The following is a 2,567-nucleotide window of genomic DNA, read 5'->3' as shown; positions in this document are numbered from 1 at the left end:
CGGTTCGGTTCAATTTAACTGATTTTTTTCTCTTCAAACCGAACCAAAATAATAGAAATTTATATAATATAAAATCGAACCGAACCGATTAAATTTTAAAATCGAATTAATTGAAACAAATTGACTCGATTCGGTTCAATTTTTCGATTTGAACCGAAATCTGCTCACCCTTAATTGGTGGTATCCGACTATCCTGATGATATTAGGATTTCAGAATCCTTAACCCAATCAATTTTGAACTAGGGACCGCCTACTGCCTAATACTCTCCTATATATATGCACTCCACTGAAAACGATCAACAAATTTCTTCCAACTGCCCAAGAAAAACAATGTCAACCTTATTCTCCTCTTCTTTATTCGAAATTCCGCATCCAACCCATTATAGATACCGTGTCTCCCTTAGTTCTCCTCCGGAAAATCAAGACAATGACCGATTTTCCAGACCGGCAATGATAACGCTGATTTTCCACAGGTTCGATATCTATCAGAGGTACGAGCGGTCGCTTAATGTCCGTCTATCCGAATTGCCTGTTCCCAGAGAGCAAAGATTTGTCCATGTGCCCGCCAGCGATTGTGGAGAATCGGCAGAAGGACCTGAATGTGAGATCATGGCTGCCATGGGAATCCCACCAAACGTTGTCAATCAAGTTTGCTCTGAGGTTAGGAGAGCTTGTAGTGGCACCGACGCCTCGATTTTTGCCGACATATACATAGCACAGGTCCATCAACAAGTAGTTGCTTATGATGATGATGCTAATGATGATTATGTTAGCGATCCGTTGATGGAAGACGTTGGAACCATCCCTGCTTCCAAAGCATCCATTGATGGGTTAACAAGACTAAGGTTTCATCAGGGTTCTCATGACCCTGGAGTCACTTGTGTTGTTTGCTTGGAAGAGCTTGAAGAGGATGATGATCTGATTGAGCTGCCATGCTCCCACCTTTATCATGAAGATTGCATTGTTAAGTGGCTTTTGTCCAGCCACCTTTGTCCGCTTTGCCGCTACCAGATGCCCACCGAGCAGCCCCGACTCTGTCCTTATTGCGGCACTTATGCCCACTGACCAGTGATCACCCATAAATTAACCTTTGTTCCTAGATATATATTATGAAGCTAGGGACAAAAAAAAGGTTTGTTGGTTGGATCATGGAATTGAAACTGGAATTTGTGATTGAGCAATCCTAGTTGACTAAATATGCTTGTTGACATGCTTCAATCAGGATATTGCCTCCTGGACAACTATACATAACTTGTTATCGTTGCTTGAATTTGTTGGAGTGTTTAATTCATGGGCAGACTCAGGCTGTGGTGTCCATGGTTGGTTCGCACACCTATGCGCATAAATCTTTGCTGGAAACATTCATGAACTGTGAGAGGATTGTGGTCTCCTGGAATACTATGATCAATGGAATTTGACAGGAGGATAAAAGGGCGTGCTTAGTTGGACTTCTTTGATAAATAGGTACCTTTGAATGGAGATATTAGAAGTGGCTTCACACTCTGTTGGAGCATAAAAGGATACGACTTCATTGATTGACATGTATGCAAATTGCAATCATGTTGACCTTAGTTTTGGAGTCTTTACAAGAACTTCAACAAAGATAACAGCTCTTTGGGTGCATTCATAATGTTCTTGCGATTGAAGCAACTAAGCAAATGCTATAAGAAAGGGTGAAACCTGATGGTGCAACATTGAAGAGTCTACTATTGGTCTACTATATATGCCATTCTCGCTGATTTGCAGCCAGCAAAGAATATTTAGTGTTACATAATGAGGTCTTTGCAACTTAGCACCTTTTAGGAATTGAAGTTGCTACCAGTCTCGTTGATATATACACTTGAACTGCGAATTAGGGCCTGTTTGACATTATTGTTAGAACGGTTGTTGAGAAAAATTTATTTTTAAGTATATTAGTTAAATAATATTAAAAAAATAATTTAAAATTAAATGTAATAATTGTTAGTCACAAGAATACTTTATTTTTTTCAAACTGTTTTTTCTGATAACTTTTAAAATTATTTTTTTTTTGTAAAGTAGTTTTAATCCTCTAATCTTAATGCTAAACCAATTATTTATCTGTTCTCTAGATTCTTAATGTAATCCCCATTGCTGCCAAGGAAAAGTTTGTGTTGACCCCACAAGCTCAAAGGAGCATAGATTTTGATGATACCAAAACTCAACTAGAATCAAACTAACATTGTTTTAAGTGTTGAGCTTCTTAAAAGAACAAAAGGAAAAGTCACAAGGATTTTATGATGGATTCATGCTTCTGAAGAAAGGATGACATTCTAAGGATAACACAGGACGAATCAAAGGAGATAAAAGAAGAAAAGGTTACCTTCCAAGGCTGCATTGAAAATCAGACTTGAAGGTACATATAGTGTTATTTTTTAGGATTGCTTGTGAAAAGAATTGAGGAGTAGAAGTCAATGATACTTATTTTCAATCCCTCAAAAGATTTTCTTTTAAATATCTTTATTGGCCAAAAAGTATTTGACTATGATTTGGTGTGAAGTTTTATAGTTTTGATAGTTATGCAGAAAAGTCTTCCTGGTATGCTAACT

General features: G+C 37.7%; 1 protein-coding gene across 1 annotated transcript; it reads left to right on the top strand.

Moving 5' to 3' along the window:
• The first annotated feature begins 330 nt into the window (after positions 1-330).
• On the top strand, positions 331-1,065 carry LOC110640073 (uncharacterized). Its single transcript, XM_021791249.2, has one exon. The coding sequence runs from the start codon at positions 331-333 to the stop codon at positions 1,063-1,065; it is 735 nt and encodes a 244-aa protein (XP_021646941.1).
• Positions 1,066-2,567: the final 1,502 nt, after the last annotated feature.

This window comes from Hevea brasiliensis, chromosome 17 (genome assembly GCF_030052815.1).
Source record: "Hevea brasiliensis isolate MT/VB/25A 57/8 chromosome 17, ASM3005281v1, whole genome shotgun sequence".
NCBI classification, from domain to species: domain Eukaryota; kingdom Viridiplantae; phylum Streptophyta; class Magnoliopsida; order Malpighiales; family Euphorbiaceae; genus Hevea; species Hevea brasiliensis.
Note: the sequence above shows the minus strand (reverse complement) of the source record. Positions and strands in the feature narration are given on the sequence as shown.

What these genes read in the sequence shown, in the direction of transcription:
- LOC110640073 (XM_021791249.2), top strand. Translation starts at nt 331, where the DNA reads ATGTCAACCTTATTCTCCTCTTCTTTATTCGAAATTCCGCATCCAACC.